Consider the following 23,994-nt stretch of genomic DNA (forward strand, 5'->3'; position numbering starts at 1 on the left):
AGTTTTTTGATCAAGAAAAAGTGGAAAGTATGAAGAAAAACGCTTTTCCATTCCTTGATAAAGGGGTTAAATTCTTTCTGGTTAAAGGGTGAAATAAAAAAACATCAAGAAAGACTTCCTGGGGGCAATTAGCAGGATGGTGGGAATTATGCATTGTTAAAACATTCACTAAGTAGGTTTCAGGTTTTATTGAAACAATATAATGAAAGTAGATAAATTTATCATAACGAAAGCACATTGAGGTCAAAGGTTACACAGGGAACATTATGACACAATAACCAGGAAGTCAGTGTCATAGATTAATCTCTCGCTCTTCTCTTTCAATAATAATGTCAATCTTTAGTCAGTTATAAAGGATGTCTTTGCTTAACTGTTCTCACGTGGTACAGGAAATTCATTTCTAGTTTCAAATACAGAATAGAGCTTAATGGCACATCTGTTTCACAAAATCTTGACATGGATCCTCAACTTATATGAATTAATACGATGAATTGATATTCAGAATGATACTCGTGGGTTTCCCTGGTGGCGCAGTGGTTAAGAATCCGCCTGCCAATGCAGGGGACAAGGGTTCGAGCCCTGGTCCGGGAAGATCCCACATGCTGCAGAGCAACTAAGCCTGTGTGCCACAACGACTGAGTCTGCTTGCACTCTAGAGCCTGCAAGTCACAACTCCTGAGCCCGCGTGCCACAACTACTGAAGCCCGCGTGCCTAGAGCCCGTGCTCCACAACAAGAGAAGCCACCGCAATGAGAAGCCCATGCACCGCAGCAAAGAGTAGCCCCTGCTCGCTGCAACTAGAGAAAGCCCGTGCGCAGCAACGAAAACCCAATGCAGCCAAAAAGAAATAAATAAAATAAATTTATAAAAAAAAAAAAAGAAAGAAAGATACCGGTAAACACAGATCATTTTCAAGTACATCATTTAGTGATTATCTGCCGTTACAGCATATATTTGCTTTTTTCCTTTCCCCATCTCTTTGTATTAACTGCCATATCACAGTAATGTTTTATTTATTTGGTCAGTTCATTTACATTACCAATCAAGTATAAAGTAACATTACTGAGTAAATCAAGGGTTCCAAACTGGGGGACCTGCAAGCAAATTCAACCTACAGACATTATTTGCTTTGATCCACCCAGTATTAAAGAGATCTAGAAACGCCATATAAAAATTTAGATTTCTGGATTTCTCTTGATAAACCAACACTGGCCTGAGTCTTTCAACACTGCCCTGAATCTCATGTGACTAGAATCTGCTGGACCAAAATATTAGAATGCCTCCTTTAAGTAAACCCCACCACACTCTGTTGCTTACACCCAGACAGTTTCATTCATTAAATACCTACTTGGCCCCTGCAGGCTTGTGACTATGTGACCCCTCGATTAGATTGATGTGGGTGGTAGTGGTGGTGGTGGCGTGCATATGTGGTTATGAAATAAGCATACAACCAAGATGGTTTAACAAATAGTCTCAACCCATATGACTTCAGAGATTATGGTTTGTGTTAATTCGTTTCTTTAACATTAATTTATGGCCTATCAAATAGTAAAATAATCTTTTAGGGATAAACAAAATAGATTCCTACTTATAAATATCATGAAAAGAGAACTTCCTGTATCCACAAAGCTGCATACTAATCCCATGAGACCTTTATCTCTACTTTGTTCTCTTCTCTCTTGAGTTTTTTCTTCCCCAAATATATCACAGAAAAATCATAATCTATTTTTTTTTAAAGAAGATTTATTTTGGATTAAGTGATTTCATGATGCAACATGGTTTTAAACAAAAATAGAGATCAGTATGAAAATAAAACAAATTGTACACATTAAAATATCTTTCCCTCAAAGCATTTCAGAGTCATAAAAAAATACAACACAAAAGTCAGGGGTTCAGGTTAGGATAAGAATACAGAAAACAAACAACAAGTCTACATTTCAGAGTCCCAGGCTCCATTTAATACCACCCACGATTCATTTCTAGGATGTCAACAGTCTGTATTATTTGCTTGGGAAAAAAAATAAAGGTGAAATTGAAATATAAGGTGAAATGAGAGCTGTATAATTTCAGTGTCAATAGCAAATACTTCTCATTATTATTCTCTATTAAAAGTCACATTGAATAAATATAAAGCTTAAATCAACTCAACAAAAATAGAAACATAACTATTAATTGTGACATGGTGTAATAGACACAATGGGTGGAGTTGGTGAAAAGAAATTGGAAGGCTTAAAAAAATACATGACCCATGCTCTACGTCTTAGAAATAAATGTGTTTTTCTTTTACAGAGCCTTAATATTAAAAAGTAAGCATTATTATAAAATTAGATTAATACTTTCAGTAAGAGGCAAGAGAGATGCATGTATTTTTATTTATTTATTTTGGAATGCCTGCATCCCTATTATAAAAACATGTAATCTTATGCACTTTCCAACATATAACAGCCTCCATTTTACTTATGATATTATATAAAGAAAAATAGCTTGTAATAACATCTTTTAGAGCATTAGGGTCCTAAAAGAACATTCATTTTGTGTGTTTCTTGGTTAGTCCTTCCAAGGTATTTCTTGAACATTATCCATCCTTTTTTTTTATAGAAGGTGATAGTAACCAAGAGTTTACTAATGGTTTCTTACCTGCATCAGTAATAGCTGATTCAGTTTGAATCATACACTATACCTATCAACACTCCTGAAGGCTGTAATATCTTAAAAGAAAATTGGATAGAAAGATATCACCTGCCCAAGGCCACTAGATGTAAAAATCACATATTTAAATTTAATTTTCCTGTGTTCCCCAGAAACCATACAAGTAGGCCCTTCCAATTCTGCTGAATTGTTCGATCATGAAAGCCCAATAAACTACCTAACAGATTAAATCTAAGCAAATGTATTTCAGTCTTGATGAATTTCTCGAAAAACTGGAAACACTTATTAGGTCTCCATTTGCAATTCAGTAACCTAATTCTTAGGTTTTTGCTTTTTAGATGAACAGTGAACATTTAAGTTACCATTAGAAACCAAGAAAAATGTTTCAAAAACGATTGTAACATCAAAGAATGTCTGCTAAAAAACAAATTAGGCAAAATAAATGTGTCAAGCAACAACACCCTCTCTCATTTTTCCCATACAAAGTTCAGTAATAGTAACGATAATTCTTAAATTAAAAATAGTCCACAACGTAATTTAATGCTAAATTGTTGAATCTCCTGATTGAGCTACTGTTAGCTTTAATACTTTGGGGCTAAGTTCTGTTTTGCAATACAGAAAATGTTATCAACCTACTTAAGTTATAAAATAAGGGTATTTCCCACTAGGCAGATTACCAAGCAGTGCTCTCAATAGGCAGCACAGCATTCTTTTTCTCTAAGTCAGAAACCAAAGTATATGTTCCTACACCCACCAACAAGCCCTAAGATGATCCTTCCATCTTTGTTTTCACTTTCCCTCTGCTACAGTCCTGTGGACTGCTCTGATACGGGTAGTGCACACACATTAAGTATATCCTTTGTGCCAGCTCCTTGGAATGCAGTTACCACTCCTGAATCTTGAAGGTTGGTCAATAATTAGCACTACATTCTTGGCAGGGGTGGGGGAGGGAGGGAGGCACCACTGCTGGGCTCCTCTTTTCTGATTTTTGTTTCTATCATCCTTCTAGTGGGCAGCAAGTTGTTGGCCTTAAGCCACAATTTAGAAAGCTTGATGTCTCTGACATTTCTTTGCTTCCATATTAGAAAAGCAAATCTATCTAGAAAACACAATCGAACTAGAAAGGTAATAGTTTTTGCAAAATTAGGATCTAACTGAAAGTGACATTCTCATTAATTTAAACTCAAATTTTATAGAAGGTGTCTAAGATTTAGAGTGTTTTCATTCATCAATTAAATCAGAAAGAAGGTAAGAAAGCACAAAAGGGCCTGAAAGTCAGATTCAGTTTGAGGATGAGGCATGTTCTTTATTTGCGTTTTTTCTACACAGGGTGATAGGTATCTTGTAATGATGGTATAGCATCATTTCATCCTCAACGGGAATTTTCAGAATTGGGTTGGATTGGAAAAAAGACTTTAAGGCTATTCGTTATCAGATGTTTGCCTTAGAAGTAGTCAAGTCATAAATACAATTTGTGCAGATAGAAAAAAAAAAAAAAGTTGGAGGAGTGTGAGGAGAACGGAGAGGGAAAGAGAACCTGCAGTAGTTCCTTCATCCACATCACTGGAACTCAGCTATCAGGGTTTTCTAGATCCATCCTTGTCCAAAATTAAAAAATAAAATCAGGCTTCTAATTAAAGTGTTTTTTCATTACCTTGCTTCCAAATAATATTTGAGAAAACTAAACTTACTATACTATATAAATCCACCAAAAGCAATCAAATTTTGCAGTTTGTTTTTAATTTCTCATAACAACTAGTAAAATGGAAACATTAAGAATATGGGGGGTTTTTCCATGAATATGCTAATTTCTTCATGGACTTTTCAGAAGGTGTCACATTTTAAGAGTGTTTGAAAAAATGAGAGTTTGGGTAGACAAAGCAGCTTGTAAACTTCACTGAAATTGGAATAGGCTGGTAGAAACATTAGTCTCCACATTTCTCAAGATGAAACCTAGAACTCTAGCTGTAAAGTACTAAAATTGATCTCACAAGCCACCTGTGAAAATCAGCCTCAACCCAGATGGGACCTGATGCCTTCTACCCCACAGAGTGTGTGAGGATCAAGAGAGACTAAGCACTTAAAAGTGCTTAGAAACTCTAAAGCGCTGTTCAAACATATTCTACCATTACTGTTAATCATTTGAATGCAGGTTTTCTTTAAACTTCTGACTGTTAAGCAAGTACAACAAATTTTCCTTCATTTATTACAGAATTTCTACTTAATTATAAACACAATATATAGCAGAAAATTGTGACCACACTTCTTTGACCAAGATCCATTCATTTTGTGCACAAGAAAAAAGTTTTCACCCCAGTGGTGGATGGGCTCAAGGATTGGGATTTTTCACACTGAAAACCAAAGGTACATTGTAGTGCAGATGAAAGGAAACAGAGGGAAACTACTGAACTTAATTTTGGCATTTTTTGGGTAATCTGAAGATCCTTGAGTTGGTCCTTCACAGTTCAGCTCCCCACCTGCACACTTTAAACTCTGTGTGTAAACACACTCTGGGCTTCCACACTTGACCAGTATCATCACACTGTTACATGCCATTAGTCACCAACAGAAAGAACATTTATATGATTTTTTTTTAGCCACAGTATCTCCCATGTATGAACCCTTCACTGGAACCCCCAGATGGAGCAAGCCATTCTCTCCTCATTCCTTGACTGTAGAACATACCAAATTTTATTTAAAATACCTTTTTTGAACCTTGGTATCTACTCCACTAGACTGTGAGCTTCTTGAGGGCAGATTTTTGAATCTTGTAGCTCCATCATCAAACACAGTGGCTGGCACAGAGTGAATGCCAATAGTGGGCCTCTTCTCTCACCTAACAGAAGTTCTGCATACACATTTGATGTATCGTGACTGTCTTTTATAGTATAAGATGGTATAGTATAAGCATCACTTATAAGTTTCTTAAAGAAAACAAGATCAGACAGCCAAATTATCTAGGTTCATAGTCCAGAAGAAAATATTTACAGATATTTCTATTTGTAGAGTATATTAAAGTCTAATTTATTCTGTGGAAATGTTATTTAATATTTTAAATAGTTATTATTGGACTCTTTTGTTTTACTAATGAATAATAATAGATCAGTTATCATGGTGTTCTGCTGTGAGAGGTCCATCTTGGATAATTCCCAATTCTGAGAATGGTAGCAGCTAGACGATTATATTGGTATTTGGAAAGAAGCTGGATGCCTTAACAAAGAAGTATATTTGCTAAAAATAATTAGAGAGAGATATTTTATTTCAAATCTCTTTTACCTAACAATGTATAATACGGTAACAAAGTGTCACAAACCAAAATGCAAGCTGACATGGTCTATGAAAATATTTTGGAAAGAAATGCAACCTTCTATATCAGCTGCTTAGAGAATGCCAGCTCTGAAACATCTTATATACTATCAAAAATGTGGTGTTTTTTTTTTTTTAAAAAAGCACGTTATACTATTTTTCCTTATAATGAAAAAAATACAAGTAAAAATAGTTTGTAAGATTAAATATATACTTATATTCATGATAAGTAAGGACAAACTAACATTTCCAGTTCAAATTTTTTTCTATTTCTTTCTGATACAATTATAGTACACAGATAAATCTTTCCTTCTTATTTCCAGATTTCTGTAACCTTTTCCCCAGAACGCTTCTCCACACCACAGTACTTGCCTTCAGAGCAGGAATGCAACATGAGTGGTATTCCTCCTGAGGGTCCCAACAGTAAATGTAGCTTAACCAACAGTGAAATCAGTTCTTACAAACCACCTATGAAAACCATGCATTTGACCTCCATAAAATGTAGGATTGCCAACACCTCATAATAGGAATTCCATGGTTGCTTATAAATATAGTTCTCGAAGAAGTATTTGGGCAATGCCTGTAATACCATAGGCTGGCAAGCCAAATGTTTAATCCAATGATTTTATTACCCTCAATTTAACTTCACTCTATTGGACACCTGATTAGTTACGAAGCATAAGTCAAGAAATAAACAAGGATATGGAATAACCCCAAAGCAATAAAAATGAAGAACACCCTCTGATAAACTAAGCAGAAATAACATTAGTGATGTCATGCAGTTTCTGAGATATCATAGAAAAATTGTTTCTTAATATTGATAAGAAAATTATGCATCAGTGAAAATGTAGGCTTAGATATATAGTACTGAGAGTTTCAATTTGTGATGTCTTCACTGATGAGGGAAAATGGAATTCTTATTACTAAAGAGGGCTGATCTCTTGGGTGTTGCTGATGGCTCCCTAACTGAGCTTAGTGTTTAATGATGCTGTACAAATAAAAAGCAGTGGGGGAAATACGAAATATCTGTATTAAATGCCATCCTGCAAAGTATTTGATGGATGGAAGAGAGTCTAATGCATTTTAAATAAATGCATATCATACTATCACATAGAGTGAATCTTAAAAAATTATTACTTAGATGCACAGTCCTTGTAGTGGTAAACATGGCACTGTGAAGAAAGTTTGATTTAGAAGCTATTTTCTATTATACTTGTCAAGTGATGGAGTTGCTGTTAGTCATATTGTAATGTCCCTTCAACTTTGGTACATTCAGTGCAAAATATTTTGGGGAATTTTTTTGTACCTTTATAAATATAAAAGGCCCTTTTGTTCCCTTTGAGAGTGCTTAAAAGGATACATATTAGCATGATGCCCTAGTAAGCATGGAACATGAAAATGGAACAGATGATACGTACAGTATGATAGGTAGGTGCTTATATACATCTTAGAGAACATAAATATAATGAACTTATAAAAAATAAACGGAACTCACTGTGTACTTTTTCCTGATATGCTGTGATTAATTGCTAGTTATTTTAAAACTGTTTTCATGCATTATAAAGCATAAAATCTGTCATTAGTAATTCACTGAATAACAGTTTGTCTTCGGCCATATACACACATACCACTTTGCATATACATTGTCACAGACCACCTTATTGCAAATCTTTAAGGTTACCTCATATTGACTTGGTTTCATTTTCACTGTGTCCCATGAAAGCTGAAACCTATGGTGCACACCATGCAGGCACTCATAAGCAAGAAAATGAATATTCTGTTATAACTTAGGGCTTAAATGAATGTATTTTCAGGAGATATATTTGTTTTTATTATATTATTTAACTTGCACTAATTTGGAGACTGGGCCAAGTGCTGCCAGTTTGGCTTGAATCATGTTCAAAGGTAAGTTTCAAGATTCTCCTGAGTCTCTAAAAGTCATCATGGAGCTGATCGTGTACAGGTTCATCTTTGTCTTGGAACATAACAAATGGAAAAAAGTTTGGCAGTCAAGAACTGTTGATTGAAAGATTGTTGGGTGGTTCCCTGGGCATCAAGCTCACCCAAATCCTTCCAAGAGGACTCATCACCACTATCCAGTCCCCAAATGTGACAGAACACGTGTTCCTGGAAAATAACAGCACTCAGCTTTACTCTAATGGAAGTGTACTCCTGAAACTTCCAACGTTCAGCCATTCTTCTAGAGGCAGCTTCCGGAATTGCCTGTCTACACGGAGCGGGGCATTGTGCCTCCAGGTCACTCAAGTCCAAAGGTACTGGTCTCTTCAACTGCTGTCAAGAGTTTTTCATAAAGCATGGAGAAGGATGGGTACGGAGGGAGATCCAGACGGTTAAAACAAGTGTGAGCTCTGCAAACAGAAGAAGCAGTACAGAGTTCAGAACGCTTTGAGTGAAACGATATTGGTTTTCTGTGTGTCTGCCTGTGCTTGTCTTTCATATTCAAATGGGTTTGTTGCCAATTTTCACATTCCTTTTGGAAACACTTTGAAAACGTTTCGACTTGAAAAATTCAGAATTGAATTTCTTTAAGGGAAATAGGATCTTTAAAAAATATTTTCCTTACATTTTCACAACCGTTTAAAATCCATATTACATACATATTACTATTTGTTTAGTTGTCTAAGAATTACAAAGACAAGTTTGAATTTTTGCTTCTCTTTTGATGTTAGATTTTTTTTTCCTAAAAGACATGACTATAAACTCTTGCAAAGTAATTCATTTTCAGAGTTGGCATTTGCCTGAAAGTCTCTCAAAAAATCTACGGTTTTCCATTTTTTCATTTTGTTGGTCAGGGAAGAGCACTGAGTGTCTCTGAAGACCCGCAGACACGCCTCATGGCTTAGAGTTTTGGGAAATTCCCTGGCTGGACTTTCCTGTCGAAGTCAGTAGACCATTGTTACTTCTTTGACTCCAGTGCTATAATCTGTTTTCTCCTAATTCACAATGCAAAATAATGGCCATTTAAATCATTACATTACATTCTTTTTAGAAATACCTCCCCTTTTGCCAAGATAGGAAAAAAATATGCTTTCCTGTTATTTGCACCTGAATCACAATAAAAAATAGACAGTCTCCAAATAGTACATCTTATCAGGAAGTAAATCTGCACTTTTGACATGAAATAGGAAGCATTTTATTTGGAATGTACAACAGTTTGTTTGTGGGAGCTAAACAACTTTGACTTTAAAAAAATGCTCCTGAATTAATATGGAATTTTGGGAGCTGTGATTTTTAACAGGCTGTTTTTGCAAAGTCACATGTTTAAGTTTGTATTCTTATAAATCACTTTAATACTAATGAAATATAGTTATACTCCTAGATGCAGCATAGTGTCATGGGAAGATCAGAGATCTACAGTTGGATAGACTTGGGTTTGAATTTCAGCTCTGCCAACGAGTTGTGTAATTTGCAGTGAGTTATTAAAAATCTGCCACTCAGTTTTCTCACCTATAAAATCAGAATCATATCATTTGTTTCAGAAGGATATGAGGATTAAATGAAATCACAGAAACATGCTTAATACAATGCCTGGCTCACAGTATTTGACCAATTAATAAGATATATATTGTTAGCTACATTTCATTACCATCAAAAAGATTTACTCCAATTGCCTTCATTAAACTGCCAAAAGATAATCATGACTCGTGGAAACTATGAGATAACAAAGAGATGATAAAGCAGGTGTGTGGCCACATGGTTTATTAGAAACAGTAACTCGAAGGGGCTCTGTTATATTAGAAAAATAAAGATCTTCCTCAACTTACAATGGGGTTACATCTTGATAAACCCCTCGTAAACTGAAAATGTAAGTCAGAAATGCATTTAATACACCTACCCTACCAAATATCATAGCTTAGCCTAGACTACCTTGCACATTCTCAGAACACTTACATTAGCCTACAGTTGGGCAACACCATCTAACACAAAGTCTCTTTTATAATAAAGAGTTGAATATCTCATGTAATTTATTGACTATTGCACTGAAAGTGAAAAACAGAATGTTTGTATGGGTACAGAATGGTTGTATGTGTATAGTTTTTTTACCCTCGTGATCACGTGGCTGACTGGGAGCTGAGGCTCACTGACACTGTCCAGCATCAGGAGAGAGTGTGGCACTGAATACTGCTACCCTGGGAAAAGATCAGGATTCAAAGTTGGAAATATGATTTCTACTGAAAGTGTATCACTTTCACACCACTGTAAAGTCGAAAAATTGTAAGTCAAACCCTCATAAGTCTGAGACTGTCTGTACCAGTTTTAGGACACAGAGATAGAACCGGTTCAGAGTTTACAACTCTTGTTATTACAAACTCTAGAATATATTGGGGGAAAATCACCGAATCAATCTTTGCAAGCAAACACTTTCTTTGATATAATAAACCACTTCAGAATTGCATTTAACATAATCCATATTACACCTTCCTTACACCAGAGCCTCAACTTAGGTCTCAAGAACAATGTTTTACTTTTTAAAAAACTAGGGGCTTCCCTGGTGGCGCAGTGGTTGAGAGTCTGCCTGCCAATGCAGGGGACACGGGTTCGAGCCCTGGTCTGGGAAGATCCCACGTGCCGCTGAGCAACTGGGCCCGTGAGCCGCAATTACTGAGCCTGCGCGTCTGGAGCCTGTGCTCCGCAACAGGAGAGGCCGCGATAGTGAGAGGCCCGCGCACCGCGATGAAGGGTGGCCCCCGCTTGCCACAACTAGGGAAAGCCCTCGCACAGAAATGAAGACCCAACACAGCCATAAAGAAATAAATAAATAAAATAAATAAATTCTTTAAAAAAAAAAAAAGAACTGAACTAGCATACTGAAAGTCTTAGGAATGGTTTAAATATCTATCTTGTGTAAAACATTGGTGTAAAAATATTAACTGAAGACTTAAATCTGTTATAGGGAAAGGGGAGGAAGAAGAGAAGTATGTTTTGAATGTAATTATCATCCAGACTTTGTGTGTCAGATGACACGTAACATTCATTATCCCATTAGACTAAAGATGGTACTTCTTTTGGGTGAAATTTAAACATTTTCATTTCTTTGGTTACCAACAAGGCTGAGAATCTCTCCCCAAGTCAGCTTGTTTGTAACATTTCCCATTTTGTGATCTACACGTTCATCTCCTTTGTGATCTACATGTTCATCTCCTTTGCCTATTTACATTTTCTTTAAAAATTGTTTTTATTGTGATAAGATACACATCACATAGAATGTATCATCTTCACCATCATCAAGTACACAGCTCTGTGGCATTAAGTACATTCACGTTGTTCTGCAACCATCACCACCATCCATCTCTAGAACTTTTTCCTCTTTCCAAACTGAAACTTTGTACCCACTGAACACTAACTCCTATTCTCTCCTGCCCTTGCAACCACCATTCTTTTTCCCATCTCTATGAATTTGACTACTCTAAGAACCTCATGCGAGTGGCATCATACAGTATTCGTCCTTTGTGACTGGCTTATTTCACTTAGCATTTTCCAAGCCCACTTTGTAGCGTGGGTCAGAATTTCCCTTCTTTTTAAAGCTGAATAATATTCTATTGTTTGTATATACTACATTTTGTTAATCCATTCATCCATTGATGGACACTTGGGTTGTTTCCATCTTTTGACTATTGTAAAAAAGTGCTGTTATGAACATGGGTTCCAATTTTCCTACATCCTCACTGACACTTGTTATTTTTTGGGGTTTTTTTTTTTTTTTTGATAATAGCCATCCTAATGAGTGTGAAGTCAACTTATTATTTAAAACTTCAGGACTTCTTATCGATTTGTAAGAAACACTACAAAATAAAGAGATTAATTCTTGTTTATCTCTAGCTAATCTTTTCCAGCCTCTTCACCTTTTTATTTAGTTATGCCTTTTATTTACAGAGCAATATTAATCTGGTTACTTGTTACCCATTTTTGATACACTGTCTTTCTTCAGCATGTTGCTGTGATAAGAAACGTTGAAAAGATGATCTCTAATGTTTACACCTAATAGAAGGTTTTCATTGTCTATTTTTTTTCTTTTGGTAGTGCTGGTATATGAAAGAGTGTGACAGATCAACTTTTGGGACAACTCTTAAAAGAGTAACTCATTTTATACAGTTGTAATCTTGAATAGATATGTGTGAATTCATTTTTGTGAACTGAATCATAGCGGGTAAACTAGGAAATAAAATAATTCAAGCAAACCCTTTATCTAGGTAAGCAATAATCCGTAATTAATGTTTTACTTGCTTAGGACAGGACAGGTGTAGCATATCTATCACATGGTAGTTAAGCCTGTTCCTTCCCTCTTGATAACCAAATACCTTCCCTTAACTGAAGGTTAATTTTACCTAGTCAAGAATTAACAAAATGGCCACATACATGAGAATGAGAATTCATAAATAGCAATGTTTGAATTCCCCAATTAACTTCTTACGCATACTTGAATGATGAATTTTAATTCACTGTGGTCTTATGGTAGGCAGAGTTCTAAGATGATCTGCCATGACCTATATACCTTTGTATAATCCCCATCATTTGAGTGTGACTGGGGACCTGTAATTTGTAACCAATGGAATATGGCAAAGGTGAAGGTATGTTGCAGATGTAATTAAAGTCTCTAATCGGTTGATTTTAAGTTAATCAAAAGGGTGATGATCCTGAACGGACCTGACCTAATGAGGTGAGACTTTTCAAAGAGCATCTAGAGATCAGAGACTCTCACTGTTGCTAGATTTGAAGAAGTAGGCTGCCATGAATTCTATAGCTGCAGGCAATGAATTCTACCAACAACCTAAGGGAGTTTGGACACAGGTCCTTCCCTAGTTGAGCCTCCAGATGAGAATGCAGTCCAGCTGACATCTTGATTTCAGCCTTATGAGATGCTGAGCAGAAGCCCTGGCTAAGTTGTGCCTGGACTCCTGATTCACAGAAACAGTGACATAGTAACTGTGTGTTGTTTTAAGCGGCTAGATTTGTGGTAATTTGTTATGCAGCACTGGAAAATCACTACAGGTCTCAATGTAGTACAACAGTCTAAGAAAAGGTAGTTAAGTGTGATATAGCAGCATCATCCCTATCAAGGGCAGGCAGTGGGGCCAAGCTGGGAGTCAACAGCAGTCCTTTCATTCTCCCAGGTTTCTGAGTAAAGAAAGAGGAACTCTGCATGTCTCTGCTGTTCAGTAACTCATCCATGAAATCCATAAGCCTGGGTACTCTTTCTTCGACAGTTTCAGTTCTCAACACGAAAAGAAGGACTGGACAACTTTTTTGATCCTCTTCGGTCATAAGACATAATCGCCATCACTGATCCTTAACCTAAGGCTATCAATGCTTCCTAAATTACATCTGGGTGCATAATAGACAGTTACCGTAACAGAACTTTCCTTCTGAATAAACTGAACGGCTCCCCTGGAAGATGTATCATGAAGACGGAGAAAGTATATATTGTTGAAGGGGAAACTGTGCAGAAAGAGTAAGTGGTTTTCCCAAGGTCAAATCAGGAATAGGACTGCAACCTTGGGTTCCTAGGGGAAGTCGAACATTAAACCGAAAGCAGGGAGACTAATGCTCTTTCACTTTTGGAAGCCTGACTGTTAACTTCATCCCACCCCTGACTCTTAACTGCTAGTCCTCAGCCTCCTACCAGATTACATACATTTTGACGATAGGAATTAGCAAAATAAAGCTTCAGATATTTTTTAACTGAATGACTCAATCAAAATATACGGGCACTCCAGGGAAAATGGTCCAGATTGGGTCAGTCCAGAAAACTCTGAGAGATACCAGGGGATTTTTAGGTGCTCAAATCATCTAGTTCTATTTCACGCTCACCAGAAAGCAGAGATACTCAGAGAGATATGGTGAAATTCATCAGAATCACCCAAGAAGCTTGTTTACAATGGAGATTTTGGGGTGTACCCCCTGAGATTCTACTTTAGAAGGTTTGGGGTGGGCCTAGGGATCTGCATTTTAACTATCACCCCAAATGAGTCTGATGCAGGTAGGCTCCACTAGCGGAGAGACGTCAATTGGATTAGAAATAAGATATCTACATTGGCTATTTGTTTCTTTTTTTTGAATTTTTGAATTTTATTTTATTTATTTTTTTTATACAGCAGGTTCTTATTAGTTATCCATTTTATACATATTAGTGTATATATGTCAATCCCAATCTCCCAATTCATCACACTACATTGGCTGTTTGTACCAGTGTTTTGTGTGCTTGCAAAAATTTCCAAACTCCTTATAAACAAGACAGCATTGCTAATAAGGAAATTGAGGAATAGTGTGGTTAAATAAATTGCCCAATATTTACCATCAACTTGCTGTATGAGCCAAGAACAGGGAAAAAAAAAAAAAGCAAAACAAAACACAATCCTCTGAGGCTTTTCACACCCCCTCTCCCGCCCCATTCCATGTCCTAAGAAAACTCTAGCAGAAAATAACAGAAGGGCCCTTGGACTATGTTGATATTGGCAGCAAAAGCACATCCAGTTATTCAGTCTCAATAAAAGAACATTTTTCAAATCTTTCAAAGCCAGCCACACTAAGGCTGTAATGAGTTTACCTCATTTTCATCTATGCAGCCAGAAACACTCAAGGAGGGCAGGTCTGAACTGGTCTTCGGGAAATCATGCTGGCATCAATATAAAGAAGATTTAAAAGCCCTCCAGACATCTGGTCTGACTTAATAGATCTCTTGGTGCTTTCTGGATTCTTTAAATGGTAACCAGAAGGTCACATGCTCAACCCTCTTTTCTTTCCTATAGATAGACAAGTCAATTATCCAAATCCAATGAGCCCAAAGAATCACAATTACATCTAAAGTTTCATCAATCAATTAACTGATTAATGTATTTCTGTATGTGTGTATGTATTTATTAATTTATTCTCCATTTCCCCAGAAGTGATTTTTGGTAGCTTATAAGGACTCAAAATATGAGGCAAAGAAGAAATTACAATCAGGATTTTAAAGAGAGAGAGAGAGAGTGAGAGGTGAAAAGCATGGGCCTCATTTTATCTAGTAGATATAGCCCGAGAAATAAAATGTATATAAATCGAATAAATTTTTTTAATTTGCATTATCATTTAGGATGTGTTTTATCAGTACTCTCTTTCTTTTTGATTGGCAGTGGTGCCTAATCCTAATTTGTTTCCTTACTCCTATTCCCACCTTTTCATTAAGTAATTAACCAATCAAAAACAAATACTTATATATGTATATGTATAGCTGATTCACTTTGTTATAAAGCAGAAACTAACACACCATTGTAAAGCAATTATACTCCAATAAAGATGTTAAAAAAAATACTTAAAAGCATTCTGGAAAATTCCTAAGGGATACTAGAGCTTATCTCTTTTTAATGTCATGATTTCTTTGGAAATGTGAGCATTCCTGACTGAGTTTACGTGTCAAGTCCAAATTTTCCTCATCTGAGATAGCGCCTATAGGCTTCCCCACAGGGGAATCAGGTGCTGCCGCAGTTCTGTTGGCAGGGAAGGCTGGAGGGAGGAGCAGAGTTGGCCTGGAGCTGGGCTATGAGGTAGGCAAAGAGGGACTCCCTTTGGGCTCTCCAGGAACCCCTAATTCAGGGCCCACTGAGTGTTCAGGTAGCACCCAAGCACTTTCACCTGCAGACCCTCTTTTATTATGTCCCCCATTGAAGACCCCATATTTTGAAAGCTTGTCATTCCTATACAAAGTGCCCTGATGAACAAAAATTAATTTTTCAACTTACATTTCATTTATTCCTTCATTCATTGAACAAATACTTACTGAGGTCATACTGCATGCCAGACACTGAGCTGTCCCCTGGTAGATGAGGAAGAATAGTCTGCTCTCTGCCCACAAGAAGTTTGCACTCTGACAGCAAAATATGCAGGCAAATGGGACCCACTAAAGGTTATGCAGTCTGTGCTCTGTACTAGGGGATCTGGCTGGGGCCAGTAGGCACTGTAATCCAGCCTACCTTTGGCTCTGCTCACCAACCCATAATCCCTAGCTCAGGGCTGCATTTCTCCAGAAAACTGTAAGAAACCTTTCTCTAATCCAAAAGATTCATATGGGCTCTCAGTGGCCCTGCACACAATGAGTTACAAGTCTGCTCTGCAGAGTCAGGAAAGGCTTTATAGAGGACACTATTTGTGCCAAGCCTTGAGGGATTTATAGGTGTGTAGGGTTTTTCTGGGTCAACAACAAGAAGGACGTTCCCAGCAGACTGCCCGGAAGTGTGAGGAAGCATTGCATCATCAGGAACTACAAGTGTTTGAGTGATAGGAGCCAAGGTTGGACGTGAAGCCAGAGAGGGAGGTAGGGTCACATCAGGAAGTGAGGTGTGCTCATGCAGAGACCTTTCGCATTTACTCCACGCATTAAAGGGAGCTAGTGACTGGGTGTGGAGCTTGATATGGCACAGGTGCCATTAAACACACCAGGGAATAGAGGAAATGGGCATGGTAGATGATGAATTCGGAGCTTGTAATCAACATGAGAAGTACAAAGTTACCAATCACACAGAGTGATAAATTCAACGGAAGTAATTCAGTGATTGTTTTGTTAGCCTAGATAGATTTATTAACACAAATAAAGGTATAACTTTTGTTATGATTTTTTTAAATATTCATAATTTCTTTAGTATCCCAATTAATACTTTCTTAGACCATGAGATTTAGAGCAGGAATTCTCACTAAGACTAGTTCACAAATATCTGGGTAACCCATGGTGGCACAGCACAACCCCGACCCTCACCAGGTGTTCAATAAATGTGAATCAATGGAAAGGAATTCTATGGCACTTACTACGCCCACTACTCGTGTGTCATATACCATTTGGTGGCAGTGATATTGGTTATCTATTCATTTAAATATCTATTACTTCCTTCTCTGTGTTTTAAAGTCCACATGGACAGAGGTCAATTTATGTCTCCCATAAAGTTTTGCATATAATAAATGCATAATGAGTATCTAAAGGCTTGTTGGAAGAATTAGATTTACTAACCAATTAATATCTTATTCTTAAGTCTCATTAGGTTGTCTTGGTTAAAATGCATCTGGATCTATAAATACAATGTGGAATGTTCCCACAGTGGGAATTCCTGCATGGGGGATAATTAACAGAAGAAACTCTTCAAACTATGCCTGGTAATCAGGTCACTTCTCACCTGTGGATGCCCCCTGGGAATAGATGAAAAGTACATACTTTTCAAATGTAAGAATTTAAACCCGATAGAAGAAAACCCAGTAAGGAACAGTTCCAGAATGAGAACTCTTAGAAGCCCAAACAAAATATAAATATCCTGGGTGGATGCAGCACATTTCTTGAACACCTAAAGATTGTAGAATGCCATGCCAGCTCTGAAGGCTAGGGATTAGGGCCAATAGTCAAAATAGCTGAATTTATTGAATAATGTGTCAGGCATCATTTTAAGTACTTTGTACATGTTATCTCACTTAATCTTCAAAACAACTTTGTAATGTAATTATTAGTACCAATCCCTATTGTTCAGATGAGGGCATAAAGATACAGAAGCGATATTGGCATATCTTGTCTGGAGTGGTCCAGAGTCAGACCTGAAGTTTAAGAAGTCACTAAAAATACTGAGTACCAATTATGCACTACGACTCAGCACGAGGGGCAAAACCACATTCAATTCAAACAAGGTCCTTGTTCTCATGGGGTTAGATTCTAGAGGGGGAGATAGACAGTCAACAAGTAAACCAATAACTAAACACAATGACTGAACTGAAGTAAGTCCTATAAAGGAATTAAGGTATGACAGAGTGGCAGGTACACTGGGGGCAGAAGCCTGGAGGGCCTTTCTGAGCACTGAGCCGAGTCCTTAGGGATGAGAAAGCCAGCCCCGTGCAGAACCAGCAGAAAAGAGTTTGGGCAGCAATTTCCAGAGTCTTGAGGCAGAGTTAAGTTTGGCACATTTCCTCAAGAAGGAGGCTGGTGGCCGTAGCTGGTGGCGGGAGAGTGTGTGTGTTGAGGTTAGAAGAGTGGGCCAGAGCAGGCCACCCACCTGGTAGTCCTTGGCAAGGAGTATGGATTTTACTCTGAGGCACTGGAGGGGATGAGCAGGAGAGGGAGGTGATCTGGAGATTTCAGAAGCTCACTCTGGTTGCTGAGCACAGGACGAACTACAGGATGTACGAACAGAAGCAGGTGTGTAGCCAGCAGGCTGCGGCAGCAGCCCCAGCGGAGAGGGGCTGGTGTAGTGGACTAGGGTGGTGGAAGGAGATGAGCCCAAACTAGTTTTTGGTCTTGAAGCCAAAGAGGAGGGGATAACCATTCCTTAACAGCTGTAACGTCTGTCACTCACAAACACACACTTTATGATTTATAGTTGTTGTGACTTGGACGACTCTATTCTATTGGCAGCAGCAATGCAAACTAATTTCATTCCGTTCAGTAATTACAAATTATTTCAGTAGTATTTTACATTCATTACTGGAGTCCTTTTTCAGGCAAAGTGCGTTTTACGATCATCTTACCCACTTCCCAAAGTAAAGACCAATCCAAAAGGTGTAGCGTATTTAAGGATTTTTAATAAGGTAATATTCCTAGTCATCACTGGTGTATTTTCATTAGCACGTGCTGATCCAATGGCAGAATACAGTAAAACCTTAAAATATTATTATAAGATAGTATAAATTGAGTAGGTGGGAAGAAAGGGAAAGGGTGGAAGAGGGCCTTGTATCAGAGATTAAATGATGGAGCAGACTGCCGTGGGACAGTCTTCTGCCAACTCCCTCTCAGCCAAGGCACTTCGGCTGACCAGCAGGTGGTGGGGAACTGGGAGACCAAGGGGGGACGTCCCAAGGCAGGCGCAATACGGAGAAGTGGTGGTGTCACCAAGGGATCCTCCCAGTGTCCATCGCTTGTTCTGGATTTTTTTTTAATTAAAGAAAGTGACACTAGCTCCTCAGTTAGTTTCCAATTTCCAAGCTGATAGCTCCAGTAGACAATGCTCTCTGTACTAGAGGAGGAAAAGCTCAATTATTGATAACATTGTAAAGCAGTATTTAATGACATGGAAAGTTATTCATGATTAGTGATATGTGATAAACAAAAAGCAGGTCATAATCAGTACAGGCGCTATGATTGTATTTTGTTTTTAAATGTGTGTTGTGTGTGTGTTATGTTTGTAGAAATGAGTGGAAGCATATTTAGAGATTATCTCAGTAGTGGACTTCATATATATATGTATACATGTATATTTTTATTATATACACACATATATTATTGTATTATATGTATTATATACACAAATATTTAAAATTTTAACTTCTTGGCATTTTTTGTGAAATATTTTCTTTACATAAGAATAAAAAGCAGAGTTTTAAAAATGAAAATAATGTCTAGCAATATAGGGGTAGGGGAGTGAGAGGTACAAACTATTATGTATAAAAGAAGCTACAAGGATATATGGTACAACACTGGGAAATAGCCAGTATTTTATAACAACTATAAATGGAGTATAACTTCTAAAAATTGTGAATACTATATTGTACACCTGTAACTTATATAATATTGTATATCTACTGTACTTTAATTAAAACAATTTTTAATGAAAAAGTCTCATCTTTATTTACTTATTTATTTTGCAATTTAAAAAAAATATTTATTTATTTATTATTTATTTAATTTATTTTGGCTGTGCAGGATCTTAGTTAGGGCATGCGGGATCTTTTAGTCGCAGCATGCGGGATCTTTTAGTCGCGGCATGTGGACTCTTAGTTGTGGCATGCATGTGGGATCTAGCTCCCCGACCAGGGATCGAACCCGGGCCCCCTGCATTGGGAGTGCAGAGTCCTACACACTGGACCACCAGGGAAGTCCCTGGGATTTCAATTTTAAATCGGGTGCCCAGAGAAGGCTCTACAGAGAAGGTGACATCTCTGCAAAGACCTAAAGGAGAGAAGGGAGAAAGCCATGTTTTTAATCTAAGTGAAGAATGTTTCAGACTGAGAGTGGCAAGTGCAAAGGCCCTGGGGCAGGAGCATACTTGGTATATCTGAGGAACAGCTAGAAGGCCAGTGTGGCTAGAAAGCTGTGAGTCAGGCAAGAGGGTAGGGGCAGCTCCTATAGGGCCTGGGAAGCCTGCAATGGTTTTGGCTTTAACATAGAGTGAAATGGGAAGTCCTTGGAGGGTTTTGAATAGTGGGGATCTGATTTATGGTTTAAAAGGATCACTGGTTTCTATCTGAGTGAATTCAGGGATTAAAGAGAGGAGGCCTGTTGGAAAGTGATTGTATATAGTAATGATAATGGCTTAGTAGAGGTGGTGGGGAAAAGATTGTGGATATATTTGATAGTAGAGCCAAAAGGATTTCCTGACAGATTCAAGGTACAGAATTAGAGAGAGGGGTCAAGGATTGTAAAGTCTAAGGCCTTTGGCCTGAGCAGCTGGAAGGATATATTTGGTTGAACCGAATGATGTTGCTGATATTTGACTGTTCTTGACCTTAAAAAAAAAAAAAAGGTTATTTCATATATTCTAACTTAATAGTGGCCATTTACTGAGAAGGGGAAAACTATGTGAGGAAGAGGTGGGGAGGTTATCAGAAGTTTATTTTTGGACATGAGAAGATGTTGAATAGTCAGCTGTATATACATGTCTGGAGTTCAGGAGCAAGGCCCCAATCAGAAATGTATATTAGGGAGTCAGAGCATAGAGGGCAGTTAAAGCTCTGAGACTGGATGAGATCACTTAGGAATTAAATGTAGATAAAGAAGAAGAGAGGCCTGGAGACTGAGCCTGGAGCCTCTAGCATTTCCAGATCACGGAAATGAGGAAGCAGGAAGCCACAACTGGCACAACAAGGGTTCCAAACAGGGGTGCTGGCCCCGATGAATAATGTAGGTGTGAAAAATTTCCCCAGCCTTTGTCTGTCCTTGAGCCTTGGCATTAGGGTGTGTGTGTGTGTGTGTGCGCACGCGCGTGTGTAAGGGGGACATGATAATATCTTATCCACGACTAGAAACTGCAACATCTCTTCTCCACGACTAGAAATTGCAACATCTCTTCTCCTATTTGATCTAAGCAAGGGTAATGTAGGTGCTATCGCCCCATTTTACAGATGAGTAAACTGGGACACAAAGGTTAGGTTACTTGCCCAAGTTACATCAATAACAGGTAGCAGATCTGGGACTATGAGGGGGCATCTGTCTCCAAGTTCCACACTCTCATTAAATCACACTTGTTTGGGGGAGGTTGGTGCTTCCCCAGGGGGCCTGCTGCCAGAAGGAGCAAGCAAAGAATCCCATGGGAATGACAGCAGTGAAGGAGATACAATCTTTCCATCCTTTCTGCTGCTGGCTCTTCTTGTGCCCCACTGACTGCTTCTGGTCAAGGGCAGGTTCAGGAGTCCTCTGAAGCTCTTCACCACAAAGATCGACACTGTGACGTCTTTAAAAAATACCAAAAATGGGAATTCCCTGGTGGTCCAGTGGTCAGGACTCCGCGCTTCCACTGCAGGGGGCACAGGTTCGATCACTGGTCGGGGGAACTGAGATCCCGCATGTCTTGTGGCGCAGCTAGGAAGGGTGATTCCTTTTCAACGACTGCTCAGAGGCTAAATCGCCATTGCATTCTTCAGTAGAGCAGCCTCACCTTCCCCAGTGTGGCCCAGAACAAGTCTCTCTAACTAAACACTCCTCTGATGATTTTTGCTTAGTACTTAGACCACAGCATCGTAACATCTGTGAAGATTAAAGCATCAGGGAAAAATCTCTATATCCACCCTATGCCCTTCTTTCTCAAGTGTCCCATCCTTGACCAGCTCTTTCTGTTCTGGAAAAAATAGCTTCAGATCCTCTAAGCTTGCTACCTTGGTCTCAGGTGGGGAGGAAACGTCCTTATTTGCATAGCCTCATCTTTAAAAAATTGCTTTATCTTTTTAAATTCTATTCCACTGGAAAAGCTGTCTCCCTGAAACATTTCATAATTAACTCTTGCTTCTTATTTTTTAATTTGGGTCAGCATTTCATTTGTAATAATCTCCAGATGCAGCCATTTTCAAAAATGAATGTTTCCTCCCTTTGGCAAAACCAACACTCCCCCATCACGACTGCGGCTCTCCAACTCCTCTGTCCCATCATCCTACTTGGCAAGAACCTCTGAGATGAGCATATAAAGTCTATACCACCCTTGGAGAGAGGATCTGACCTGCATTTTCCTGCTGGCATGTTAGCAGCCTGTTTTTCGGAGCAACTGCAGTAAAGTGAATTTACAGTCTCCTAAGTCCATCAGAGCACAAGGGACAGGAAATCTACAGAAATGCAAAATATAGAGCTAACTACCAACCATGAAGCAGAGGAAGTACAGTTATGTGTTCAGGCTAGAAGCCTCCACAGAGACATCCGTCTGCCTCCATCATTATTTATCATCTGGTCTCCAGTTACTTTATTACCACAAGACAGAAAAAAAAAGAGCCATGGATTCAACTTGTACTGGCTTCAGAGACAACCCTATATACTTTAATACACTTCTTGGCCCACATTGTGAGTAGTGCTATTCACTGCTACCGCAGTGTGGGACTAGGAAATCTGAGAAAAGAATGAGACTCCCATTTGCTTTCTTGAAAGGTTGAAAGGCCTTCAATCATCCATTTCTAGAAAGACTAAGATGCCCTCCCTTCTGCGGGTACTACCTGCCCTCATCCTTCATAGCCACTTCCAAGTCTCCAGGGTACAGCCTCCCATGCCTGACACGAGATGATGCCAGACCTCTTAGGCAATACACTTTTGAAGTAAGAACAACATTCAACCATTTTGTCTCCAGTGTGTACAATGTCACATTTTAAATGTTAAACATCATCTCGCTAATAAGAAAAAAGAAATACATTGGGGTTGACCAGCTTGAGACAGACCAGTCCTTTAGCTCTGCAACTCAAACCTAGCCGGAAAGATGGCTTCAGTGTATCTATTCTGATGGTGGGAAAAAATGGACTCAGTCATATAAAACCATCTCTTTAGATCACAGCCAATCTTACAGATCTTTTTCACACTTAAGTAACACCCCACATTTCATAAAGGGTGATGACAACGTTATCAGTAAAGAAATCACTTCTGATAAAACTATATGGTCATGCATTGAAGTTCTCCTTTTGTGTTTTTCCTCCAAATGTACTTTTTTTGTGGAGCACATTTTAATAGTTTCAGCAGTATGGTGGCTCACAGAAGATTCACAATAAAAGGTTTAAAAGAACAAAGAAAACATACTGTCCCTAAGAACTTTCATACACATTATCTCACTCACTTGTCGCAAATACTCTTTGAGCATGGCATCGTTATTCTTACTCTTCAGAGGTGGATCTAGGCTCTTAGGATCACATTGTTAGTGTATCACAGGGCTTAGGTCTGCATTCATGCCTCCTAACAAGGCTCTATAAATTGATGAACTGTGAAGTAGAATAGCCAAGTAGCTCTTTCTTCCTGCTGGACCTAAAAAGTCAGGGCTTGTTAGAGACAAGGTATGAAAATGGTCTGCTTGCCTGATGTGCCTCATATCATCCTTATGTATGGCTATTTTATAATCTAGGTAGAGCTAGGAATCTAGAACCTAGAGTCTTAGGTCATAATGCAGAAAGGAAGAAACAACAACGCCTGTTGCTCAACCGTATGTATTATGCAACAATGTGAAGAACCCCACCATTTATGATGACTCAGCACATAAACTTCCTGGAGCTCCAGGGGGAAGCAGACAAGTGAATAGGGCCCGACACCCAAGATTCTTCAGCAACCTGTTGGTGCTACTTATTGCTCCACTAAACCTAATATACCACCCCTTCCCTGGCCATTTAAAGATGGAGAAACGGAGGACCAGAGATCAAGTGATCTTCTAGGTCCCAGAGTTAGCTGGTGGCAGAGGTGGGCAAGAACCCAGGTGGTCTAACTCCCAACCCTGCACTCTTTCCAATATGCTACAGTCTGACATATATTACAGACAATGGTGACAGAAATCATAATGGCAGCCATCATCGACTGGATGCTTACTCAGGGCAAGGGTCAGCAGTAAATGTTTTATATAAACGATT

At 38.4% G+C, this 23,994-nt stretch overlaps 1 protein-coding gene across 6 annotated transcripts in view; it reads right to left on the bottom strand.

Moving 5' to 3' along the window:
- Nucleotides 1-313: 313 nt before the first annotated feature.
- HECW2 (HECT, C2 and WW domain containing E3 ubiquitin protein ligase 2) overlaps nucleotides 314-23,994 on the bottom strand; it is a 415,090-nt gene continuing 391,409 nt past the window's right edge. For 3 of the 6 annotated variants that reach the window (XM_082466947.1, XM_082466946.1, XM_082466951.1), the window contains one exon: nucleotides 8,403-18,932. In XM_082466947.1, coding sequence (XP_082323073.1) covers nucleotides 18,653-18,932 — 280 coding nt within the window. In that variant the 3' untranslated portion in view covers nucleotides 8,403-18,652. Of the gene's footprint in view, nucleotides 8,325-8,402; nucleotides 18,933-20,953; nucleotides 21,659-23,994 lie in introns of those variants that run through there. The other 3 variants (XM_082466948.1, XM_082466949.1, XM_082466950.1) reach the window with 3 other exon arrangements.

The sequence above is a fragment of the Balaenoptera physalus genome (assembly GCF_965194825.1).
Source record: "Balaenoptera physalus genome assembly, chromosome: 6".
Taxonomy (NCBI): Eukaryota; Metazoa; Chordata; class Mammalia; order Artiodactyla; family Balaenopteridae; genus Balaenoptera; species Balaenoptera physalus.